Genomic DNA, 23,840 nt, shown 5'->3' with positions numbered 1-23,840 from the left:
GGGGCGGGGGAGTGGCGGGTAGCTTAAAACAGCTGAAACTTGTTCTCGCACAGCTCTAGAGGCCTGAAGCCCAAGGTCAAGGTGTTGCAGGGCCCCGCTCCCTCCGAAGTCTCAGGGAGGGGGGGAGGGTCGTTCCTGCTTACCCCAGCTCCAGGGGCCCTCGGGCTTCCCCCAGTCTCTGCCTCTAGCCTCACATGGCCTCTCCTGCGTGTCTCCTCTTAGAAGGGCACCAGTCCTCAGGTTAGGACCCACCCTAACGCCCTCATCTCAACCTGATTACATCTGCAAAGACACGATTTCCAAATAAGGTCACATTCACAGGTACTGGGCGTTAGAGCTCCAAGACGGGCTTCTGGGGGACAAAGCCTGCCAGAGACAAAATGGCTTTCAAGCCCCTGAACTGCCCTGCTCAGCATGGACCTTCCCCCCACCTGAAACCTAGCACTCGCCATCCATGTGGCCTCTCAATGCTCAGGACTCCTGGGGTTACCTTTCCAGGCAAGGCTCCGCTCCGGCAGCGGGCACCTGTGGCCGGGGGCGGGGGACCACAGCGGGGAGGGGGTGCCTATGTGGCCAGAGCAGTGCGGGCTCCTTCTCCAGTCCCCACTTTTGTGACAGGATGAGGAAATGGCATTTGGAAAAGCTGCCCTGGGTCGTGCAGCTTAGCAACATGAGGGTGGGGTGAGGTACGATAGGCATTACACCTGACGGTCGTAACCACCCAACTGCTGACGTTTATTGAGCACCTGCTACAAGCCACGGGTTTCACGCCCACCGCCTCCAAGTCTATGAGTAGGTGCTCCTGGGAGGGGAAGTGACTTGCCCAAAGCTGGGTGCACCTAGAGCAAAAAACTGTTGCTTGGTTTTTTTTTGGGGGGGGGCAGGATGCAATTTTCTGGGATGTTACCCCAAAGGGGGAATTAATATGTTAATTATGTTAAATACCAAGATTCCTCCTGGTCCTAAGAACCCGTGAAACACCAGATAAGACGTGGTTAGACCCACCCAGCTCCCTCGTCTTCAGTAACTGCTTAAACACAAGAAGAGGGGACATGTGTCTGATTTCCATCAACCTCTGAAGCCACCAAGGACACCCCAAGCCCCGTCTGTTTGGTGCCTCTATGTCTTCGAGGCCTGACATTCTCCTGGGTGGGTGGGAGGGCGCAGCAGGAGGGAGGGTGGGACTGCCCCACATCTCCATTGTCCTTCCCCATTCGTAGTGTCGCCGCCCCCAGACCTTCCCTAAGAGCAGAGGCAGGTTAATTTGTCCTGCTGTAGAACTAGTTACCACAAACTTAGAGCTTAAAACAGTATCCATGTGACATCTGGCAGCTCCACAGGCCAGAAATCTGAACAGACTCATCTGGAATCTCTGCTCAGGGTCTTACCAGCAGAAATCAAGGTGTTGGTGGCTGGGTTCTTGTCTGTGGCAGAATCTACTTTCTGGAGGCCATAGGTCTGAGGTCCCTATGTCCTACTGGCTATGTCAGGGCCACTCTTTGCTTCCTTTGCATGTGGCCCTGTCTGTTTTATAAGCAGCAATGATACCATATGTCTTCCTGACCCTTCTAATGCCGCTGATACCCCTTCTGCCAGCAGCCAGAGAAAGCTCTCTACTTTTAAGCCTCACCTGATCAGGCCAGGCCCACCCAGACAATCTCTGTGTGTCAAGGTCGCCTGACTTGGGACTTTACATCTGCAAAATCTCTTCACTTAGATTAGTGTTTAGATAATCCCAGGGACTGGGAATTCTGCCTACCCGGGAGGTCTTACATGTAGGCAGATTAGCTGAAAGACAGCCCCTTCCCATCTCTAGGCAGGGGAGACACCACCTTCCTCCTTCTCTGGTATGAAATGGGCCCTCCTTCAGCACAGAGGAATTTGTAGAAATTCACCTCTTACTCTGAAGAAAAAAACCTAACAGAGGTCAGGCCTCCAAGGGGAAGCCCTAATACTCATCCTGAACAAACTTGTCATCTACGAGCTGTGAGGCACACCACCTACGGCGCAGGTCATCTATGGGGCAGGCTTTTCAAAACTGATTCTCAGAATGAAGTGTGATGAGCTTCCCATACAGAGACTCTTTATTGCTAGGGGTGGACGACCCCAGTAGCAGCATCGGGGAGCCAAGCTCTCAGCACGCGGGCTGCGGGGCTCTGGACAGCTCTGCTCTTCCCTCACTGTACTGGGTTGAGTGGCGTTCCCCCCCCCCCCCCCAATTCATGTCTACCTGGCACCTATGAACGCAGCACTATTTGGAAACAGGATCTTTGCAGATGTAATCAAATGAGGTCACGCTGGATTGGGTGGGCCTTGAAGCCAATGCCTGGGATCCTTGTGAGAGGAGGGACAATTGTACACAGAGATAAGAAGGCAGGCACGTGAAGACGGAGGCAGAGGCTGGAGTGATGTGGCTACAAGCCAAGGAGCACCAAGGATTGCGAGCAGTGACCAGAAGCTGGGAAAGAGGTCTGGGATACAGTCTTCACCAGAGCTTTCAGAAGGAGCCTACCTTGCCCTCACTGACCCCTCGCTTCCAAACTTCTAGTCTCCAGAGCTGTGAGAGGATAAATTTGCTGTAGTTTTAAGCCATGGAGTTTGTGATAATTTATCTACGGCAGCCATAGGAAACTAACACCCACTGTGTGTGTGTGTGTGTGTGTGTGCACACGCTCTTTAAATCTAATCCCTGATTGCCTACAAACCTCACCTTGTTTTAGTATACCATCTACCTTCACTCATTTACTTTCTGCCTGACTCCTTAAAGCATTTTAATTTGCAACCCCTGGTGTAATTGATATATTTAATAAAACTGCGTTTCAAAAGTAAATACCTCATACTATGCATAAGAATGAACTCCTAATGGATCACAGACCTGAGCATGAAAAAAAAAATGAAACCATTTTTGTAATAAAAGAGAACACAGGTTAATTTCTTTATAACCTGGGTGTAGGGAGGGGTCTTCTAACCACCACTTAAAATCCAGATGCAAGAAATGATCACAAAAACACTTTTTTCAAGCTAAAAACACAATAAATGAAGTCAAAGACAACCAACAAACGGGGACAAAATATTTTCAACATAAATCACAGATAAAGGGCTTTTAGCTATAATATATAAAGAACTCTTAGGAATTGACGGAAACAAAGACCCAAAACCTGATAGAAAAATGTGCGGAAACCATGAACAGGCAATTCATTATTTTAAAAAAAGTTACAAAAATGCCGTCCACATCTGTTCTCCAATCCTGCCAGGAACTCCAAGGCCCCTGCTATAACTTCATAAAGCTGTTTCTGCTCAAGGCAGACATAGTAGACTCTCCTCTCACTGCAGCACGGGCCGTTTCCAGATGTCAACCCACCTTGAAGCATGAAGACTTCCTGGACTCCACACAATGTCTCCAAAAACTATTTACAGAGACTGTGGAGACAGCTTTAAAAGAGGAGTTTACGTGTCTATCTTCAAGCAATCACAGTTTTGTCACAACAGGAGCTTTGCTTTCTGGGGAGGGCACCTTAAAGGAGGGAGCTTTGCTGGGCTGGGTGAGCACTGGTGTGTGTTTAAAAAGAATCCTCCCATATTTCAGAGTGACACCTTGTCACCCAGACAATATGTCATCTGCCTGTGGAATGTGTTTTTCACCCAGACTTGAGTCTGGGTGTGCTCTGTGTGTCGAAACTTCAAGCCAGGTGGTGAAGCCTTGATGGGGATGGCACTGGGAAGCCATCCAGCTCCTCCACGTGAGCCCTGCTCGTGCTTCTGAGAAACACACGGGCACCTGGGGGAGGCCGGTCAGGTTTCAGCCTGGTGCAAGGTCCACGGGAAGCAGAACTGCCTTCCAAAGCTCAGCCAGCAGAGCAGAAACAATCTGAATGCCCAGCCATAGGGGATTAGCAGAAAATTTTGTGGTGCGCCCCTACAACAGGATTCCGCGCTGCCCTTGAAAATGGGGACTCAAAAGAGAGTCCGTGGCATGCGAAGACATCTGGGGTATGTTGTTAAGTGGAGAAAAGAGACAGCAAGATGTGGAGAAGAGCTCTATTTTTGTGGAGAGTAGACCGCTCCTGTAAAAATAGGTGTGCATAAATACATACGAAAACAACAGTGTCTTGGAAGATATATTTTAAAATGTTGATGTTGGTTATGACCGAGAAGTGAGATTATTTGTGACTTTTATATCATTTTCTAGGGAGCTATAACCTCTGTACAAGGAGCATGCGTTACTTTCTAACCAGGCAAAACAATAACACGTGTATATTATTGATTACTTCTATATATAAAATCTGTAACTTGCTTTAATAGTTCAGAAGAATAACGTACGTATGCCAGGGCAGAGTGGGGGTGGAAAGAGATGAACTAGGAATGGCAAAACGTCACAATGGAGGAAGTTGGGCACTAGGGACGCGGGAATCACTACCCTAGTCGACTGACTCTTGGGCATGCTCAGAGATTTCCATAGCAGAAAGAGAAAACACACAAAACCAAAAGCAGCGGTGAGTGAAGTGTGGTGTGAGGAGGTCACTGTGGTGTGAGAAATGGACACATGTGAAAACCAAACAGACATACAATACAAAGAAGGCTCAGAACTTGACCAGAACGCCCGAGCCCCTGATGGTGCGGCGTCTTCAAGCCTCAGCTTCCCCATCGGCAACAGGGAAGACCCCCGACAAGTCGCAGGCCTCTGATACCGACTTAACTGGCTATTTGGTGGTTGCTATTGTTTGGTCCAGAGCTGCACGAGCGCAAAATGAGCAAAATGTCTGTGGGGTGTGCATGAGGGTCGTGTGGGAGCTGGCAAAATGCGGAGTCCAAGCCCCCACCCCCAGGGAGCCTGGATCCGTCCCTGGGGTCAGGCTGAGGAAACTCCGTCTTAAACGAGAGCCCAGGTAACTCCCACTGTGGAAACATGGCACCCAGCCCAAGGCCAAAGACACCCAGGAAAGCAAGTCTGCCCGGGAGGAAAATGTGTGGCTGTGCAGAAACGGCGCTAGGCATTGTTTGGGACAATTGCCCGTTTATGCCTCCAGGTGGACTTTGTCAGCGATCATGGCCAGGGAAAACTGGCGTGCGACAGATACGGATACGGCTGGAGCCTCCGGTTTGCAAGAATAACGAATACACGCCAAGTCACCTTTACGCTTTCCTCCGGAGGGACAGAGTCTGGGCAACTGACTCGGGTCAGGATCTGGTCCCAACGCGTACAAGCCCGCATGGCCCTGGGCCCATGATGACCTTTCCATCCGTAAAACGTGAACAACGACAGTAGTTCAGAGGCAAGCTCAGAGAGCTGTGGCAATCACAGAGGCTATCAGGGGCTGAGGCACCGAGCAATGATGCCACCAGTGAGATTAGGGGCCTACTTTATAAGGCCTGCACGTCAGGGGTTTTGTTTTCTGTCTCAGAAAATCAGGGCCTCGGACAAGGGGAACACGCACGTCAGTACGTGTCTCCACCTGGACACCACGTGCACTCCCCGACGTACCCTCCGGGAAGTAAGTGGCGGATCCAGGCAGGACTTCTTGTGTGAATGGGCCTGGCAATCTGCGCTGTTTTCATTTTCCTGCCCAGGCTCCTCCTCTAGGCCTGGGCTCCACGCGAGAACGGACGGACAAGCGGGGTGCCGGGGGCCGGGCGCTGGACTTGGAGTCCAGGTGGCCCAGCTCTCGCCTCAGCCGCATTCCCGCGACCCCGTCGCTTCAGACACAGGAAGTCACCCCTGGCACGGCACATCCTCATTGCAAAATCGTTTCTTTGGGGCCTTTGGGGTGAATCCCAAGTCTATCTTTCTCAATAATAGTTATTAATTTATACTCCACTCCAGCCCTCTGGAAAACGTAGACAGACTGTTTTGCCCTAGACCGGGAGCTCCCGAGGGCAGGGCCCACTGCACCGAAGGCCCCTGGCCCGAGTTAGGCACGCGGCAGGCATGTCCACTCCTGGGCTCGAGCTCTTGCTGCCCCGCTCGGCGCTGTGCCGGGAATCTCTCCTTGTCTGAACACACGGCCTGCTTCCCCTTGACCTACAACCCCTGCGATCCTGTGCAGGAACGCCCTACCCTCTCACCTACACTGAGCTCCCCTCCCCAGCCTCCTTCCACAGGCCCTCCGCTCTGTAGGAGGAATGTTCAAGTCCCACCTGATGTCAGGGAAAGGGACCCGCTCAAACAGCTTGGGGCTGGAGGCTGTTTTAGGTAAGGAGCCCCGGGCAGCAGATGGCTGAGAACACCCAGCCTCCCGGCCAGCCCCAGCCCCGAGAGACAGCATTTCCCCTCCAGAGGGGCTGGGAGGTCACCGCCCACTTTAGCCTCCAGGAGGCTCCTAGCTGCTTCCTGGGGAAGGGAACGGTGTGCCTTCCGTTTCTTAAAGTCGAGGAGCTGGGGGGTCATTCTTCTCGGAGGCCCCCGAGCCCTTCGTGGGGCCTGCTCCCACAGGGTAGTGATTTACTATGCGTTGAGCTGGATTAAACAGAGCCAGAGTAAGGTTGAGGGGAAATGACGCTCTAAGACTGTCCTGGGGTGGCCAGAGCAAACGACTGGGGACTTAACACGACAGAAGTGTTCTCCCGCAGTCAGAAGCCCAAAGTCAAGGTGTCCCAGGCTGTGCTCCCTCCAGAGACTGCAGGGGAAGCTCTGTCCCACCTCTTCTAGCTCCTGGTGGCTCCCGGCCACCCCTGGCTCCAAATCTCCGCTTCTGTCTTCACATGGCCTTCCCTGCCCCCCGAGTCTCTGCTTGGTCTTTTCGGTCTGTTGTGAGGACACCCTAACCCACGATCTCATCTCGATTCTTCCCTAAATTGTATCTGCAAAGACCCTATTCCCCAAAAAAATGTCACCTCCTGGGGTTCTGGGTGGACACGACCTTTTGGAGGACACGATTCCGTCCAGTACACACATTAGATACCAAGTGGCACAGCAAAAAGGGACAAGAAGGTGGTCAGGAGCTGGGGGCCTTGATCTTTACTTGCAGCTCAATTTCCCCAGCTGTCCAGGGCCTGTTAGCATCTATCTCTGCGGGCCGCCGGGAGCAGGGTTCCTGGTTTCCTTTTGCAGATGAGGACACTGAGGCTTGGAGGGCTTGGGTGAATGGCCAAGGTCACGCACCTGGCCAGAGCTGGGACTGGGATGAAGGTCGGCTCGACACCACAGCGGGGAGGCTCCACATCCCGGCGGGGCAGCGCTGGAGGGATCCCCAGCGCCTTAAGTTCCCAAGATCTTTCTGCTCCGAGGAACCTAATTAACCAACAGAGGGCAAAGGTGTTGACTTGCTCTGATTTTCATATCGTTATCGCTTTACTTTCTCATGTTGTAGCTTTCGGAACGGAACGCGGCTACTTTCCTGGAATGACTTGAAAAGGTGAGGTCGGTGCGAGCAAGAACTGATGTAATTATTTGCAGACATTTAGTCTGTACTGGGGAAGCGAGGCAGGGAGACCCAACGGACCAGCCTCACTCCTCCCACCCAGGTGGACTGTCAACCGCCTGGGACTGTCACCTGGATGCCTGCTCCTCCCTTCGCTGACCGAGAACACCGTGGTGGCGCTGGGAAATTTTGCCCAAGGGCTGGAGAGGGGTCAGGGAGCGGGAAGCTCGTTTCCTTTCGCTCCCGAGTGTGGCTCTGCAAAGCGCGTCCAGCCTCGAAGCCCCAAGGCTGAGAATGTCTTGCTAGGAAGTTTCCAGCACCTTGGACCACGTCTCGCAGAAATGCATGCATTTACTGAGTGCCTTTCTCCTGTGTGTTGCCCAGAAGCGGGGTGCAGGCTCCACGGCGCGGGCAGGGCAGGGCCTCAGAGCCTGGCACACACACAGGAGTCGCCAGACGTCAAAAGACGGGACGCAGGGGAAGGGCGGGGAGGATGGACCGGTGCTGCGCGCCCGGCCCGCCGCGGCAGGACGCACAGGGGTGGGCTGCGCCCGCCTCCCCTCCGCCTGCGGTCGGGGCCGCGCACAGGCCAGCACGGGAGGGCGCTGCTCGTGCCCCCGGCGGCCCGCGCGCAGACAGCGGGCCGACTTAACAATGGCCGCATCTGGCGAGGTGTGCGGGGAGAGCCGCTCCCGGCTCACCCCAAGGCAGGCCGGCGGGCTCGCAAGGGCGGGCGCCGGCCGTCTGTGAGCTCACGACCTTCTCGCGGGCCCCCCGCCCCCCCCCCGGGGCGCTGAGGGTTACCCTCGGTTTCCAGGGAGGCGCCCAGGGCTCAGAGAGGCCAAGCGACTCGGCCAAGGTCACACAGCGTCACTGAGGGAAAGCCGCGTCGCGGCTCGCGTCTCCGGAGCCCCCGCTCCAGCAGCTTTCCGGAGACAATCGCTTTCGCCCTGTGGCGACGCCCGGGAGTCAAGCAGGAAGGTCGGACGCCCGGCTTTCACCTCAAACAATACTGCGCGCAGGTCTGCGGGAACAAAAGCGACCTGGAATCCGCTCCGGGTTTTCCGCCGCGCCGGCCCCGCCGGTCGCCGAGGGGCGGGACGGGGCGGCTCCGGCGTGATCGACAGCCGCGGGGAGGCGTGGCCGGGGCGGGGGCGAAGCGGATTGGGGACCCGGAACAATCACGGGCCGAGAAGGGGCACCCCGAGCCAATCAGCGGGGAAGGCGGGCCCGGCCGGCGCCGCTGTCGCGAGAGGCGGCCACCCCGCCCACTTGCGTCTCGTCCCGGCGCCCGTCGGCAGCGAACGCGGCTGCGCTCGGCCCGGATCCGTCCGCGGAGCGGGGAGGCCGAGGCGCGAGGCCGAGCGAGTGCCGGCGCAGATCCCTCCGCCGCCGCGCCGCTGTCGCCGCGCCCGCGACCGCCTGCGCGCCCCGCGCCCGCCCGCCGCTCCCGACGCGCCCGCCCTCCCGCCCGCCGCCCGCGGCCTCCGACCCGGCAACGGCCGGCCGGCCCAGGCGCGGCGGCTGCGGCGGCGGCGGAGGAAGAGGCGGAGGCGGAGGCGGAGGAGGAGGAGGCATGGCCCGGGCGGCTCCGGCGGGGGGCGGCCCGCAGTGACAGACCCTGCGGCGCGGGGGGAGATGGGGGCGGCCGCCTCCCGGGCGACGACGACGACGACGACGAGGAGCGGCCGCCGCCGCCGCCGCGCACCGGCCGCCGCTGGGGACGGGCGCGGGCCAGGAGCCCGCCCGTGAGCGGGGGGCCCGCGGCCGCTCGCCGCCCCCGGCCGCTCCGGCCGCCCCGGGCCCCCCCGGCGCCCCGCGCGCGCCCTCCCGCCGGCCCCTGGCGGGGGTCCCTCCCGCGCCGCGCGCCTCCGGCCCCGGCGCGGCCCGCGGCGCCCGCCCGCCCTCGCCCGGCCCCGGCCCCGGCCCCGGCCCGCGCGCCCCCGGCCCCGGCGCGCCCCGGGCCCCCGCGCCCCGCGCCCGCGCCCGCCCGCGCCCCCGGCCCCGGCCGGCGGCCCCCGGCCCCGGGGCGCGGCGCGGCGCGGGCGGCAGCATGGTGGAGAAGCGCTGCCCGCTGCAGAGGGACGGCGTGTACCGCTGGTTCTCGGAGCTGCCGTCGCCGCAGCGCGTGGAGTTCCTGTGCGGCCTGCTGGACCTGTGCATCCCGCTCGAGCTGCGCTTCCTCGGCTCGTGCCTCGAGGACCTGGCCCGCAAGGACTACCACTCGCTGCGCGACTCGGAGATCAAGGCCAACAACCCGGCCGACCTGGGCAGCCTCACCAACCTGACGGACGAGGTGGTGCGCAGCAAGCTGCTGGTGTCGCTGGCGCTGCTGGGCTCGGAGCAGCGCGAGGCGGCGGGCGTGCTGTACCGCACGCTCACGCACATCGACTCCATCATCCACAACTACGGGCTGCAGCTCAACGAGGGCCGCACGGGCGATGAGTTCCTGCTGCTCTTCACCATGGCCTCCAACCACCCGGCCTTCAGCTTCCACCAGAAGCAGGTGCTCCGTCAGGAGCTCACGCAGATCCAGAGCAGCCTGAGCGGCGGCGGCGGCGGCGGCGGCAAGAGCGCGCTGCCCACCTGCCCGGCCTGCCACAAGGTGCGCGCCCTCGGCCCGCGCCCCCGGGGCCCCTCGCGGGCCGTCGCACCCGCCTGGCGCGCGAGGCGGCGGGAGCCTGTGGCCGGCGGTCCGCTGGGCTGCGGGGCGGCGTGCGCGGCCGGAGTTCGCGTCGCCTCTGCGCCTCCCTTATGTGCGGCTGGAAGCGCCGGAAGGCTTTTGTCCCTTCAGCAGGCGCTTGGGCGACAGGAGTTACACCTGTGTCGCCTTGGTTTCTCCGAAATCTGGTGCTTATTAGCAGGAAAGGAAGCCCGGGCGAGGCGGAGATGGGGGGCGGGGGGGGGGCGCGGGGGGGGGCGCCCGCGTGGCCAAGGTGTCCTTTCCCCGGTGGGGTGGACGGCGAGAGCGCTGTGTCTCGCAGGTCGGCCTGCCTTTGTCGGGGCAGATGTGCCCGAGTCCCAGGGTGTTGGTCTCCTAAGGAATGTTAGGTTAAGGTCTCGGGGCTCCAGGCTAAACAGGAAGGACGTTGTGGTCATCGCCTTGGAAATGTGAACTTTCCTCTACATGTTTCAAAACTATGTAAACACCGAGTTTTCGGGGCTCCAACTCCTTTTTCGCAGCCCCCTGGGACCCAGTGCATAAAAGGTGGGGGGGGGGAGGAAGTGTTTTTCTGTGACCCCGTGTGGTGTGTGTGGAGGTCACCCCCCCCCCCCAGACAGGTTGCTGTTGGGTCCAGCCGTGGGGAGTGCCTTCTGCACGGGTCCGAGCTGTTCTCACCCAGTGCTCTGCGCTCTCTGCTCTGCTGGCGGTGGTTTTCTGCCTCTCGTCCCCGGGTTGTGGCTTTCTTTTTTCCTTCCTTGTCTTTCTCTAAGATGTGGATATGGTACCTCCGTTGGCTTTAATCTCAGTCTTATCTGTCTTCGGTGCCGTTGATCTCTGAGACCGTGGGTTTTTTCCCTAAACGTGTGTTCAGATGCCCCTCCGAATCGCACGTTGTGCCCTGGGCAGAAACGCGGTATTCTGGCTACAACAAAGGGAAAGCAGTGTCTTGAGAAATGTGGCTGTCCGTGGGGGGCCCGGGAGGCTCTGGGGGGCCATTGGCGTGTCACCTGTTCGTGGGATCTCAGTCCCTTATGGTCAGTTTCCCATGCTGTTGCCTCCTGTTTGGGTGCCGTGCGCCGGTGTCTGGGGCTGTTTGTGCAGGGCTGTTTGTTCAGGCGTATTCCGCTCTCGAAGGGGGTTCTTTTGTGTGTGCGGACTCCTCACTTGTCAGCAGCGGAAGATGGCGATGCCTATTTTGGTGGGGCAGGAGCCAGCCCTGGAATGAAAATAGGCTTTAAAAGAGAGCCTTTCTGTCAGGTCCAAATCCCTCTGATGACATGAAGGGGCAGCCCCCCTGCCCACACTCGGCCAGCTGTGTGGCCTTGGCCAGAACTGTCCCTACTCCTGGTGTTTTGCTGCTGGAGCGAATGGCCACTTACCTGCCTGCTGGGCTCGTTGTGGGGCTGACGTGCCCACATGTGCCGGGAGTGCAGACTTAAGCCAGGCACACTGCGGACTGAAATATTTATGTCTTGCGCGGGGTTTGTGTTTTGTTTTTTAATATTTATTGGGGGGCGAGGGGGAGAATCCAAGCAGGCTGCACTGTGAGCGCCGGCCCGGTGCTTGGCCTGAACCCATGAACCATGAGCTCATGACCTGAGCCAAATTAAGAGTCGGATGCTTAACCAGCCGAGCCCCCCAGGCGCCCCAGGTTCGAGTGTGTGTTCTCTAAATTGATTTTTAAGTAGTATCTTGGAGCTTTGATCCATGGGAAACTAATCGATAACGAGCTTACGGTGAGTAGCCTTAGGGCTGTGGCTTTCAGAGTTCAGAGCAACTGTGGTGCCTCCTTTCCCCTCCTCACCCGCGTCCCTGCTGAACTAATTTCCAGCACCCTCGTCTACGTTTCTGTTAAAGTTAAGGCCTGATGCACCCTTGCTGCTTGGAGTCGGTCTCTGGGGTGAAATGGAACGTTTGGGCGTTTTGCCTTCTTGGGGTCTGTGAACCGGACGTTTCCTGTCGTCTCGGGAAAGCAGCCCTGGTAAGGCTCTGCTTGCGATTCTTTCGTCAGCAGTTGTATTTTGGTGTGAAGTCTTGAGAGAGAAAGACGTGAGATTGGTTTTTGTCTTTTCCTCTAAAGTAATAATAGTCCTTATAACTACGTTTTCTGATACCGCCCGTGTGTTTGAGAATCCTCATTGCTCGGAGACCAGCAGAAGGCATTTACGAGTGTGAGTGAGGTAAAATCGACGTTTTCACGCTCAGGAAGGAAGGCGGTGGAGGCGGCAAAGCCGGCGGGAGGCTGCGCCCAGTGGCTGACAGGTGCCGTGGGCGCGCTGGCCCTAAGGCTCCCCCTGAGCTGGTGCTGGAGGTCGGCTGGGCCTCCCGCTCTCTCCCTATTTGAGCATGAAGCCGCGGTTGTGGAAAAAGTTTAATTTTACCCTTCGCCGTCTTTTCTTTACGTAAAGTGATAATGTCTTATGGTATATGCTCGTTTTCTCCAGTAACAGCTTTTTGAGATTTAAAGATCATAAAATTTCACTCCTTCAAAGTGTACAGTTAAATAGTTTTTTATACACGTGTGCAGCTGTGTGCCCGTTGCCGTCAGCTGCTTCCAGAACGTCACCTCGCAAAGGAGGTGCGTCTATTTGCTGCAGCCCCCAGCCCCTGACAGCCTGCTGCTCGGTTTGGTCTGTCTGCACGTGCTTGTCGCTGCCCTTTCAGACGAATGGAGTCCCCCAGCGCTTGGGCTCCTGTGGCCAGGCCTCTTTCACGTAGCGCCGTCTTCTCCAAGTTTAATCCTGTTGAAGCGAGTGTCTATGCCTCACTGTGTTTTCAGGGTTAAATAATAGCCCTTGTGTCCACAGACCCATTTTGTTTATCTACTCATCTGCTGACGGACACTTGGATTGTTGCACCTGCTCATTTTTAGATTTTTTTCCCTTAATGGTTAATAGGCTTTTGGGTTCATCCCTTACACCTCACACTTCACTGGTCACCTCTGCAACACTGTTCCCGTGCAGCTGTCCCGAGGGGCCTCGTTGTCTAGATCAGAGCCCGCCTGGTGGGTGCTAGGCCCCTTGCGTGGCGCCCCTCTGGGGAGCTGCTGCTGAAGGTGGCTGAGAACACGCCGCCCCTTGCCCCGAGGCCCGGTGCCATTGGGCCCGTGTAGAGGTCCGGGGCCGGCGGGAGCCTCCCCTCCAGCCGGGCCGGGTGGTGGAAAGCTGCCTCCTTGCCCTGGGGTTTCAGAATCTTCCTGATGAAGATCACAGCCGGATGATTTGGTGGCTTTTTCCAGTGGGTGCCGAACCTTGTCCACGTGCTCAGTGTGGTGGCGGTGGTCTTCCTGCGGGCGTGGGTCTGGGGGTGCGCACCCGCAAGCGCTGGGGAAGGCACAGGGGACACCGGCTGTACACCGTGCCGCTCGTAACGCCTCGCCCCAGGCTGGCAAGAACTGGCTGTGTTTCCTCGTGTCCCTAAGCTGCTGAAAGTCATTGTAGTTCGTGCCCTGGTTACCTTGTGAGGCGGGAATGGCCTCCTCCGGTCTCTCTAACCTGCTGCTCTGCCTGTCGTAGAGGATCTGGCGTTCCACGGAAGGGACTCTGTCTGGCTCTGTCCATCCAGAGCCGCTTCTCTCATCCCTGATGGTTAAAGGCGGAGCCGTGACCTGAAGGTGTGCACTTGCGCTCTGGGCGCTGACAGTGGACGGAGCCCTGCGTCTAAGCTCCGTGTGGCCGCCTGCACCGCTCCGTTTGTTACTTGGTGTTTGTCAGCTCTCAGAGCCCCAAAGACTGCCTTCTTGCAGCGCGGCGCCCGAGACGCCCACTGGGACGTCCTGGGAGGCGCTTCCGCCCTGTGGCCTCCTGTAGTGGTTCCCTGACAGTGCGCACCGCACCGCATCTGCTTGGAGCCGCGGCGGTCCCGCCGTGTGCCGGAGGGTGACCCGGACCGAGGGGCCTTTGGTTACTGTCCTTCTCCACCCCTCCCCCCACCGCCACGTTGGGGCTGTCGCCTGCGCTAGTTCACGTTCACTGCGTCCAGCTCCGCAGACGTTCTTGCTGCTGCTGTAGTTGGCATGGAGCTTGGCTTTCGCTTGTAATGGGTGACGCGGTGTTACTTCCGTGTGCTACAGCACAGTTACACGCTCACGTCAACATTTGCCTGGTTTCTGCAGTTTTTGAAGTTCACTAGTTACTTAAGCTGGTTTCACCCACTTCTGATTTTCTCTTCAGTTCTGCAGATTTCATCCTCTTCCTTTTGGACTCAGGATGTTTTGGATTAATCTATTTTTTTCCTATCAAGTCGATCATGTGAGTCTTACATTTTTTAAAATTTTGTTTTTGGGGTGCCTGGGTGGCTTAGTCGGTTAAGCGTCCGACTTTCGCTTAGGTCATGATCTCACAGTTCGTGGGTTCGAGCCCCGCGTCGGGCTCTGTGCTGACTGCCAGCTCGGAGCCTGGAGCCTGTTTCAGTCTGTGACTCCCTCTCTCTCTGACCCTTCCCTGCTCTCACTGTCTCTCTCTCTCTCTCCTAGAAATAAATAAAAATATAAAAAAAAAAAATTTTGTTTTTTAATGTTTTATTTATTTCTGAGAGAGAGAGAAAGAGACAGCGTGAGTAGGGAGGGGCAGAGAGAGAGGGAGACACAGAATCTTAGCAGCTCCAGGCTCCCAGCTGTCAGCACAGAGCCCGACGCGGGGCTCGAAGCCACGAACCGTGAGATCATGACCTGAGCCGAAGTCGGACGCTTGACTGACTGAGCCACCCAGGTGCCCCTTGAGTTTTACATTTTTAAAGGCAATTTGGTAGATGATACATTTTTATTTGTTAAATTGGTGGCTGCTGACCTCCCAGAGACTGTAATTCAAAATTCTTATGATGTCCAGGGAAAAATAGTTTCTCTTTGAGTTTTATTTTTCTGTCTTGGATGGATTACATTTCAGAAAAAAGATCCCTAGGACGTTTCTCTTTTTTTTGAGAAACCACTTTTCAGGACACCAGTTCTTTCATTAGTTTACACGCCACTTAACAAGTTTGCAGATTGTTGAGGGTTTCTGATCCCAGATGCCAGCCTGCCGCACGTGGGGCAGATGCAAGTGTCATTGAGGTGGCACCCCCCCCTCTAGGCCCCACGAGGTCTTGTGTGTGGACAGACCCTGCACGTGGCAGAGCCACTTCCTGTCTCAGTGAAAAGGCATAATCAAGAGCTTAATAAAATAGGTTTTGTTTTTGTTTTTTTTACCACCAGAGTTGATTCAGTCACCCTCTTGAATGGATGGTAGAAAATAGGCTAATTCTTTTTTTTTTTTTTTTAATTTTTTTTTTTTATGTTTTTTATTTATTTCTAGGAGAGAGAGAGAGAGACAGCATGAGCAGGGGAGGGTCAGAGAGAGAGGGAGTCACAGACTGAAACAGGCTCCAGGCTCCGAGCTGGCAGTCAGCACAGAGCCCGACGCGGGGCTCGAACCCACGAACCGTGAGATCATGACCTAAGCGAAAGTCGGACGCTTAACGGACTAAGCCACCCAGGCGCCCCGAAAATAGGCTAATTCTTAAGCAGGTTGTTTTGTTCTCAGTTACCAAGGCCTGAGGTTTAGAATGGAGACAGAGGCGGGACCGAGTATCTTTCCCGTGATTGATGCACTGGCAGCTGCTTGCGATCTGTGATCAGGGCTTACGAAGTGGGCCCGGGCCTGCCAGTGGGGGCCCCCGGGAGCGGCGCAGACCTGTGGCCCCGGCTCTAAACGTGGGGGGAGCACTTGGGTGTCAGAGACACTTTGCCCTAAGAGTCTCGCCTGTAAGGGGTGGTTGGGATTTCAGGTGGGTGTTTCTGGGGTGCATAGAAAAATCACGAGCCCCTGACATGTCTCGTGTGTGCCCTTACCCTTCCTTACTTTTCCTTCTGGTTATGAGGCAGAGCGCCTCTCTCCGCCTCGGGGCCTCGCACAGGCTAGTCCCTCAGTGTCTGTTTTGGTCACATCTTTCTGTTTCCCGGAGGGTTTTAGCTCAGGTGTCTGAACTCCATCCTCTCCTGCCCTTCTCGCCCCCTTCTTCGGTCTCTGACCCCCCGCGTTTCCCCAGCGGCGCGGCAGTGCTGTCCGGGGCCTCTTTACCTGTCTTGGAAACAGCAGAGGCCCTTTAGCGCTGGCCCCGCCGTCAGCCACTCTGCCTGTCCTTTCCTTAGCAGGCCCTCCCCCCGCCAGCCTCATTCCTACATGCTGGGGGTGTCCGTGGTTCACAACTTGCTGTGTATCCTTCTGACATTTTAACGCACTTGTAAACATATGCACATTCTTCTAAAACCTTCTGTGCACACATGTACAGACGGGATCTTCCCACAGGCCGCACCCCGCCCGGCCCCCGAACCCCGCAGCCCGGAGCCAGCTCACCCTCTGCTTCCACCTTGGCCCCCTGGAACCTGCCTTTTGCCTCCAACCTCTTTGACGACATCTATTTTTATTAAAGGGAACCCCATAAACTGGTTTTAAAAGATTAAATAAAAACCATAACCAGAGGTACAAACTGAGAGGACACAAAAGAACGTTCAGCGAAGCATCTCCCCGCCCCGCCCACACACATCGAGAAGGACACACGGGACGTTTCCAGCTGTGGGCAGTGTTCTCTTCTTTACCTGCGTGTTGATACCTATTATTTCGCATTTTAAAAAATGAGATTTCATACTCTTTCCTAGTCATCCAGTTCTGTCTCTCTCTTTGTTCCTTGTAGAAACTTCCAGAGAGACTTGCTGTGTAGTTACCAGTAGGTACCTGGTGTCTTACTCTGCACACCGGCCCGTGCCTTGCTTTCTTCTCCTGGCAGCTGTTCTGGGTGTGTCGTCCACGTCAGGCCCTGGAGCGTCTTCATTCTGGTTTAGTGGGTTCCTCGTTGGGGACATTTGTTTCCCGTGTCACTATTACAAACAACCCAGTCCCTTACATATCACACGTGACACGTGTGTGGCCTTTCACACTTGGGTGCGCGCACCTGTGGCCTGGAGACGGGACTGCTGTCGGCCACGGCGTGTGCGCCTCTGTGTGAGTTTGGGCAACTGCCCGGCCTGCGGCGGCATGCGTGAGCGCCTGTTTGCACACCTCCCAGCAGTGGGGGCTGGGAGGGGGGGTGGTGGGGAAGGGTCGCGGCTGCGGGGGGGCTGCTGGTGGGCAGCACCTCTGAGGGGGAGCAGGTTTGTTCTCCAGCCCCCTCGAGGGTGAGGTTGAACCTTAAAGACAGTTTTTTCTGAGAGAGTGAGGGAGGCAGAGCAGGCCAGAGCGTGAGTGGGGAAGGGGCTCTGCCTGGACAGCTCAGCCTGTCCACCATGCACCCCCCGGCCCCTCCCCTGCTCGCTTTCTGTCTCTCTCAAAATAAGCAAACAAACTTAAAAAAAATGAGCAATTTTATTTTTGGCAAGCTTTCCACGTCCTTTGCCCTTTCCTGCTGAAGTTACTGATCTTTTCCTCATTGTTAGGCGTTCTTTACGTTTCACGGAAATTGTCCTTTTGTCTTCAGTAAAAGTGGCAAGTTTCTGTTTTCCTGGGTTTTTTTTTTTTTGTCTGTTGACTCTGCCGGGCAGTTTCCTCTAGCGCCCTTTTTATCGATCTTGTGTGGCATCTGGGCTTTGTGTCGTCGGTAGAAATGCTTTATGCCTTCGGCGTTGGACGGATCGTTGTGCCCCTCACGGGTCACGGCCGCGCACGCGCGATGCCGTGTACGCTCCCCGTGGTGCCTTCTGATACGGACCTCGCGCCGTCCCTCACCTCCCCTTTAACAGAGGCGTCTGGGATTTATTTGGGGTAAGGTGCAGAGCTAGGTTTGTATCTTCCAGCTGAAAACCCTGTTGCCCCGGTGCCCTTTGTCAAGCGATCCGTCGTGCTGCCCTCCCCGGGTGTACGCGGGGTTAGCTGTGAACTGCGTTTTCGTTCGTTGATGTCTTTCTCTTGGATGGTCTCTTATTTGACGATTCACTGCCTGCTTTTCCGTCCTTATCTTTCTTACCTGTCATTCGCTCAGTGGCTTCCCCGCACAGTGGAAAACCTGAGGGAGGGAAGCAGATCTGGTTGTGGAGCTGCCTCCCCCGGGTGGGCGTGGCCTGAGCAGCCTGCTGGGCTCTCCGCCTCCATTCATTCAGCTTCCTCCCGCTGCTCAGGGTTTCCAGTCTCCCTCCGCTCTCCTGCCTTTTTGACGATGGCATCTCACTGATGAATCCAAAGTCTGCATCGGGGTTCCGGGTAGCTCCGTGTGTCCAGAGGCAGCCCCCTCTAGCTGTCCTTGACCACCTCACCCTGGCCCCGTGCCCCGGCCAGAAGTCCACGCCTCTTCTGTCGCTGGCCTCCTCTGCTCTCCCTCCGTCAGTCACCACATCGTCAGCATCCTGGTGGGTTTCGTTGTTGACGCTGTAGCCCAAGTCGGTGTTTGCCCTGCCTGTCCGGCCCTCTCCCCCTCTTTCTTCCCACCACACTTGGCATGATGGTGCTGTGTCGGGCACACTTCTGTGTGGCCAGACTTGGGCTTGGGGCCATTCGCCAGGGGGCCAGGGCCTAGATTGCATAGTCTTCAGGGATCAAGCACAGCCCTAGCCGCGTGGAGCTCCACTCCTTCCCCTGCGTCAAGCTCGCATGCTGGCAGGCAAGTGAGTGATTATCCGCTTAGAATTAAGCTGATGTCATTGTTTAAAGTCTGCAAGAAACAGCTGGTAGCTGTTCTAGTCTATTTTTGATTAAATTATCCAGAAACTTTGGGACCCTAACTTTTCTTAGAAATCGCAGTGACATGTTCAACTTCTCACGTTGGCCGGGGCCTGATCTATGACAACCCCTCTCCGTGACCTGGGTCTAGTCTACTATGCCAACCCATCCCTTGGCCGGTGTCTAGTCTATTGTGACAACCCGCCCCAGTGACCTGGGTCTCCTCTACTGTGACAGCCTGTCCCCCTGGCCCCGCTCCCAGCCTCTAACAACAGGTGCCATGGTAAGATGCCTGTTGGATCGTTCTTCGCCGGCGTGCGGGTCTTCGCATGGCGTGTTTCGGCCTCTGTGGTCTGTCCACTGCCTGTCTGCGCTCCCCTCTGTCTACACTCGAAGTTCCTTCCGATTACTGCAGTTCCTCTCTCCCCCGAGCCTTCATAGGTACTGATCTCTCAGGACACCTGGTACCTGGGGCTCCCCAACCCCCACTTCTTGGCTCACACTTACAAGCCTTCTGTGGCCTCCTTCTGTCCTAGACCTTATACCAAAGTGGGTTTCTTTACGTTTTCATCTGCAGACTTTGACTTATTGGAGGGCAGAGACTGTCTCTTTCAGTCCAGAGCCTCGTGGTCCCTGCCACCCAACAGCGGCTGTGTCCTGAGCATCTGTGAAAGTTGAGTGGGAAGGAGGTGTTGGGTGTTTATGAAAGCCCACCCTAGGAGCGGCTGGGGGCCTCAGTCGGTTAAGTGTCTGACTTCAGCTCAGGTCATGATCTTGCAGTTTGTGGGTTCAAGCCCCGCGTCGGGCTCTGTGCTGACAGCTCAGGTCTGGAGCCTGCTGCGAATTCTCTCTCTCTCTATCCCTCTCTCCTTCTCCCTCTCTCTCTGCTCCTTGCCCACTTGTGCTTACTTTGTCTCTCTCAAAAATAGGTAAACATTTAAAAAAAAAAAAAAAGGCCACCCTAGTGAAAACATTTTTTCCTCAGTGTTTTTCTGTGGTCTTGTCAGTAACACCCATCACCGACTCGCACTTTTCCTTAACCGCTTTTGTTCGTTGGCTGTTTGTCTTCTGCGCTGCATGGCTGTAATCTAGATTTCTAGCGGACTTTATCATCAGTGTTCTACTTTGTTATTCCTCAAAAGCTGGCACGCGAAACCTTCCAACGGGAGCACGTCTCTGCACGTGGTGGCACGGGTGACGCTACCCCAGGCCGAGCCGGATGCGGGCACCAGCCTGCTGGCGCTCGCCGGTTCTCCGTAGACCTGCCTCCTGTGAGTCTCGTGTCAGGGCCGTGTCGGGAGCTCTCTCACTTCAAGTCAGACTGCTGTGATCGTGTTCCTCTGGCGTTTACGAAAGTGTAAATCGCCCGGAGCCCCGCTGTCTCGGTTTGGGATGGAATGGCAATAAACGAACAACCATTCTTCTTGCCAGTTAAAGTTTCGGTTGTGTTTTATACTTTAAACAGTGACATCAGATTAGTGAGAAGGGAGCGTTACAGAGTCATTGTCTTAATTATTTTAGATTTTTCTATAAAAGCTTCAGTAGAATTACTAGAAAGAAATGTATCCTCAGGTTTCTTTACTGATTCACAGTGAATCTAATTAAAGCATGTATATGTAGGAACTACTTCTGGAAACCTAGTCTAGATGAGAAAAAAATAACTGTAAAAGGAGGAGAATTAATTTATGGGGAAGAGGATCCCTTCTCCTGTGTTTCGGGCACTTCAACACGATGGGAAGCCTGGGGAGCAGTGCCACACCCGCGGTGCCGTGCTAACGGGCGCACGGGACCCGTTGCACCAGGTTGGAGTCACTTGCCCCGCCGTGTCATCCGGAGTGTGACCCTGGGTCTCCTGGCCGCAGCCCCCCAGCGGGCTCGTCCCTGCAGGGCACCTCTGCTCCGCTGGAGGGCACTTGGGGAGGGGATTGTTCGAGCTCGTGAAGGCGTGAGGCCGGTTTACCTGTAAAATGACCTTCTTGTGAAATTCTCAATACAGAGGCAGTGGAGGGAGCGGGTGGTCGCAGGGAGTGCCACTTGCTGGGTGCAGGCACGGCTCTGAGCACCCCGAACCTCTTCACTTGGTCCTCGTGACTGCTGAGTCCCTTCCTGTCCCCATTTTAGCGGTGACAAAACAGACGCAAACAGGTTAAGTGCAAGTAATTTGCCAAAGGGGACATGAGTAAGTGGCTAAAATTACATTTTAAAATGGCCTTACCTTATTATTAAAAGTCGGGGAAAGGCGGAAGATTGTAGGGGAGAGGGCCTGGCCCCCACGGGCGTTGGGCGCGGCACTCAGGGCCTCGGTGGTGCGGCCGCTTCACTGCTGTGCACACAGGGCCTGTGTCCGCCTGCTCCCGGAGAACTTCATCCGGAGAAGGGTGGGCGGGCAGGCGCGCTCGCTGTCTGGGTTTCAGGAAGCGTGGGAAGCTCTGCAGCACAGCCTCTGTCGGGGTATAGAAGTTCCCGTCACCACCTCTTTCGGCCACTTGTTCCCTTTGACGACCCCCAGGCCTCCCCCCACCTGCCTCCTTTAAATCTGTTTTCTCTCGGTCCTGGATGCCTGTGCTAAACCTTTGTCCTGGCGGGACCGTAGAGTTTTGTTTTAGTTCCCGCCCAGCCTCGTGGCATTATCTGCGGTGACGGGTCCAGGGGAGCCCCCCCCACCCCGGGCATGTTGTTAACTTTGCACATGGCGCCGCGGTCGAGTGGGCGCTGCCGCTTGCCGCATGGTGTCAGGGTCGCGCCCTTGTATGGCGGCCATTTACCTTCTCCGTCCTTTGTGCTGTGGTTATCCTGTGTACGCCCCCTGCACCGGCCGGCAGCCCATGCACTTTGGGGGTGCTCGGCGCTCCTGTCTTCACTTTGTCTTGTTTGGTGCTCTCTGAACTTACTGGATCCGTAGATTCATGCATTTTACTAACTTTGGGAAATCGTCAATCGTGATTTCTCCATAGTTTTTTGTGTCTCCATATCTCCTTCCTGTTGGGACTCCCAGCTCCAGGTATGTTAACCTCCTGTTACTGCACGGGCGTCAGCAGCTTTCTTTACAGTCTCTTTCTCTCTTTTTTCAGACTGGACACTTTTCAGTTGATCTGTTTTGAAATTCTGCAAGTCTTCTGTTAATTCCAAACTGCTGTTAAGTTCATCCAACGGATTTTTTAAAGTTTATTTACTTCGAGAGAGAGAGAGGAAGGGAGGTGGGGAGGGAGAGAATCCCAAGCAGACTCTGTGCTGCCAGTGCAGAGCCCAATGTGGGGCTCGACCCCATGAACCGTGAGATCGTGACCTGAGCCAAAATCAAGGGTCAGAGCCACAAAGGTGCCAAGCTCATCCAAAGGATTTTTAAATTCAGAAATAGCATTCTTTCATTTTAGAATTTCCATTTGGATTCTTTTTTTATGATTTTAAGTCTTTTTTTTTTTTTTAGTGTTTTATTGCAGCATGAGCAGGAGAGGGTCAGAGAGAGAGGGAGGCACAGAATCCGAAACAGGCTCCAGGCTCTGAGCTGGCCGTCAGCACAGAGCCCGGTGCGGAGCTTGAATCCACGAACCATGAGTGAGATCATGACCTGAGCTGAAGTTGGACGCTCAACTGACTGAGCCATCCAGGCCCCCCCTCCACCGCTTTTTTTTTTAAAGAGCAGTTTTAAGTTCACAGAAAACTTGAATGTCATAATCACCTGAGGTCTGGTGTTACATCAGGACTCACGCTGGGTCTTATGCAGGTTATGGTTTGGACAGGCGCATAAGGGCGGGCATCCCCCGTGACATCACACAGAGCATTCTCCCCGGCAGTGACGACTCCAGGCTCTGGCCGCACACTTCTGCCTCCGGCCCCTCATCTTTCCTGCCTCCATAGCTTTGCCTCTCAGAATGGCATCTGGCTGGAGTCCCACCGTATATAGACTTTTCGGATAACATTTCATTTGCCTTCATGCCTTTTCATGACTCAACAGCTCGTTTCTTCTTATTGCTGAATAGTATTCCATTGTGTGAGGCACACGGTCTATTTATGCATTCACCTTCTGGGGGACATCTTGATTGCTTCCTGAATTTTCATATTTTAAGAGTTTCCATTTCTCTCGTGAGATGTTCTTTAGGTTCTCACGTCACATACATTTTCTTTTATGTCCCAAGCCTCATAACAACGGCCACGTAACGCTTCTCAGCCCCCAATTCCGGCATGGGACTCACCTTGGGCTTGGTCTCCTTTTTCTGTTTGTGTGAATGTATGTTCTTGTTTCTTTACGTGTCCAGTGCTTACGGACGGCCCCTGGGCTTTGTGAGTGAGACCCCGTAGAAGCTCTGGCTTTTATCTGGTCCTTTGTTTCCACAGGCAGTATGTTTGCCTGGACTCAAACCCCTGAACTCTCTTCCTTTGCTGGCCAGCAGCCCTAGTCTCTGGTTGTGTGGTCTCAGCTTGGCTCCGTGGGGCCTGTGTGCCTAATGCAGGGCTCACGCAGGGGCGCGGCCTCACGCAGGGGCGCGGCCTCACGCAGGGGTGCTGGCGGAGTTCATATGCAGGCCTAGACGTGTCCTCTTCATAGGCACTCTGACACGGGACTGCCCCTCACTTGGCACTGTTGGATTTTACCAGAATTCCGCTTTCAGGCTTGTCAAGGCCCTGGGACTGTGGAGTGCTGTCTGAGCTGTGGCTGCTGCTCTTTCTGGTGAGGACTGGGCCCGGGGGACTTGAAGCGTACCCGGTACCAACCCCTTTTTCCAAGTGTAGACCTTTCTTTAGTTTCTTTTAGTCCTGTTCAATTTATCGGTTTTTATACTTTGTCCAGAGTTTATGGTTATTGGCCAGACGGTTGGTCCAAATGCTCCGTCATTGAACGTAGAACCAACTGTTGTGGTAAATGTGGGCCTCGCACTGTAGGGAGGTGTGGCTGGGAAGGAGGGTCTTACAGTAACGGTGACATTTGTCCTTCAAAGGAGGAGGCTCTGTGTGGAGGAGAGACCGATGAGATGGTGAGAGGGTCGTTTGAGAATGTGAGTGGGTGATGATGAGGCATCCTGGCCCCAAGCGGATGCTGAGGAGCAGAGTCAGGCGCCTGGGCATCGGGCTCTGCTCTCCCAGTCTTCAAGGGGCTCCTGCGGGCAGATGTCATTTACCTGTTGGGTTCAGGGTCTGTTAACATCTGTTGTAGGAGGTAAATCTTGAATTCCGTGACCTCTGTGTCTTTTCTGTCAA

At 55.7% G+C, this 23,840-nt stretch overlaps 1 protein-coding gene across 2 annotated transcripts in view; it reads left to right on the top strand.

Moving 5' to 3' along the window:
• The first annotated feature begins 9,387 nt into the window (after positions 1-9,387).
• ZCCHC14 (zinc finger CCHC-type containing 14) overlaps positions 9,388-23,840 on the top strand; it is a 55,804-nt gene continuing 41,351 nt past the window's right edge. For both annotated transcript variants that reach the window (XR_005527398.1, XM_039226171.1), the window contains exon 1: positions 9,388-9,963. Coding sequence is in view for 1 of the 2 variants with exons in the window: in XM_039226171.1 (XP_039082102.1) it covers positions 9,412-9,963 (552 nt within the window). In the remaining variant the exon portion in view is untranslated. The remainder of the gene's footprint in view (positions 9,964-23,840) is intronic.

Source organism: Hyaena hyaena, unplaced genomic scaffold (assembly GCF_003009895.1).
Source record: "Hyaena hyaena isolate Hyena2069 unplaced genomic scaffold, ASM300989v1 scaffold_1, whole genome shotgun sequence".
In the NCBI taxonomy this organism is placed as follows: Eukaryota; Metazoa; Chordata; class Mammalia; order Carnivora; family Hyaenidae; genus Hyaena; species Hyaena hyaena.
Note: the sequence above shows the minus strand (reverse complement) of the source record. Positions and strands in the feature narration are given on the sequence as shown.